This window comes from Aureococcus anophagefferens (assembly GCF_000186865.1).
Source record: "Aureococcus anophagefferens unplaced genomic scaffold AURANscaffold_1778, whole genome shotgun sequence".
Lineage (NCBI taxonomy): Eukaryota > Pelagophyceae > Pelagomonadales > Pelagomonadaceae > Aureococcus > Aureococcus anophagefferens.
Window position 1 is genome coordinate 1 of NW_008706538.1, and position 1,205 is coordinate 1,205.

Genomic DNA, 1,205 nt, shown 5'->3' on the forward strand with positions numbered 1-1,205 from the left:
CCGCATGACGGCCCGGAGCTTCGCCAGCTCCTCCTGGGCCAGCGCCGCGTCCGCGAGGAGCCCCGCGGCGTGGACGACGCCCGCGACGGGGCCGAGGTCGGACAAGGCGCGCTCGAGCGCCGCGTCGTCGCCGACGTCGACCGCGAGCGCCTCGACGGAGGCCCCGGCGCGCCGCGCCGCGGCGTCCAGGTCGCCGCGGCCGGCGACGTAGGCGGGACTCGCGCCGCCGCTCCTCGACAGCAGGCAGATCCGCGTCGCCGCCGCCGCCGCGCCGGCGTCGACGTCGCGCGCGCGCAGCTCCAGGAGCCACCGAGTAACAGCTAAGCCGAGCGCGCCCGTGCCGCCCGTGATGACCAGCACGCCCGCCGGCGGCGAAACGTCCAAGGCCGACGCCGCGTGGTGCCGCCGGCCCGGCCGGAGCCGCGCGACCGCGCGCGACCCGTCGGCGAGTCTCACGTCGTCCGACAGCGCGCCCTGCACCTCCCTCCGCAGCGCCTTCGACGACGCGCGGCGCCCGCTGTCGACGCAGGCGATGGCCGGCGGGTCCGCGCGGAGCGCCGCGAGCTCGACGCGCGCGGACGTCGCCGCGCCCCAGAGCGCGCCGCCCCAGACGCCCGCGCCGTCCGGCGCGCCCCACGCGTCCGGGTGCACGCCCCGCGTGAGCACGACGACGCTCGACCGTTCCGTGGACGTCGCCAGGCGCCCGAAGAGGCGCAGCAGCGCCGCCGCGCGCGCCTCCGCGACGTCCGCGACGTCTCTCAGTGCCCCCCGGGGGCCGTCGAGCCCGAAGCCGACGACGTAGCGCGCGTGCGCCGTCGCGGGCAGCGCGTCCGCCGCGTCCAGGAGGCGGTCGACGGCGCCGCGCGCCGCGGCGCAGGTCGGCGCGTCCGCGACGGCGTCGCCGACGAGCGCCTCGACGTCCGGCGGAACGAACGACGCCGCGACGCCCCGCGCGTCCGGAAACACGACGTAGCGCGACGGGGGCAGCTCCGCCGCGACGGGCGCGGCCGCCTCCCAGCCGAGCTCGTAGAGCAGACACGCCTCCAGCGCCGCGTCCTCCGCGTCGGTCCGCGGCGGCCGGGCCTCCGCGTCGTCGTCGCCGGCGGCCCAGTGGCGGTCCCGGGCGAAGGCGGCCGCGACGGTCCGCGGGCCGGCCGCGGCGTCGCCGTCGACGTCGGCCGGCCGCGGCCGGCCGACGAAGGCGC

General features: G+C 80.7%; 1 protein-coding gene across 1 annotated transcript; it reads right to left on the reverse strand.

Moving 5' to 3' along the window:
* Positions 1-9: 9 nt before the first annotated feature.
* AURANDRAFT_69434 (hypothetical protein) lies at positions 10-1,205 on the reverse strand (the record flags this gene model as incomplete). The annotated part of the gene is made up of 1 exon (XM_009045203.1): positions 10-1,205. A coding segment is annotated over one exon (1,196 nt), but the record flags the coding sequence as incomplete, so codon positions are not given.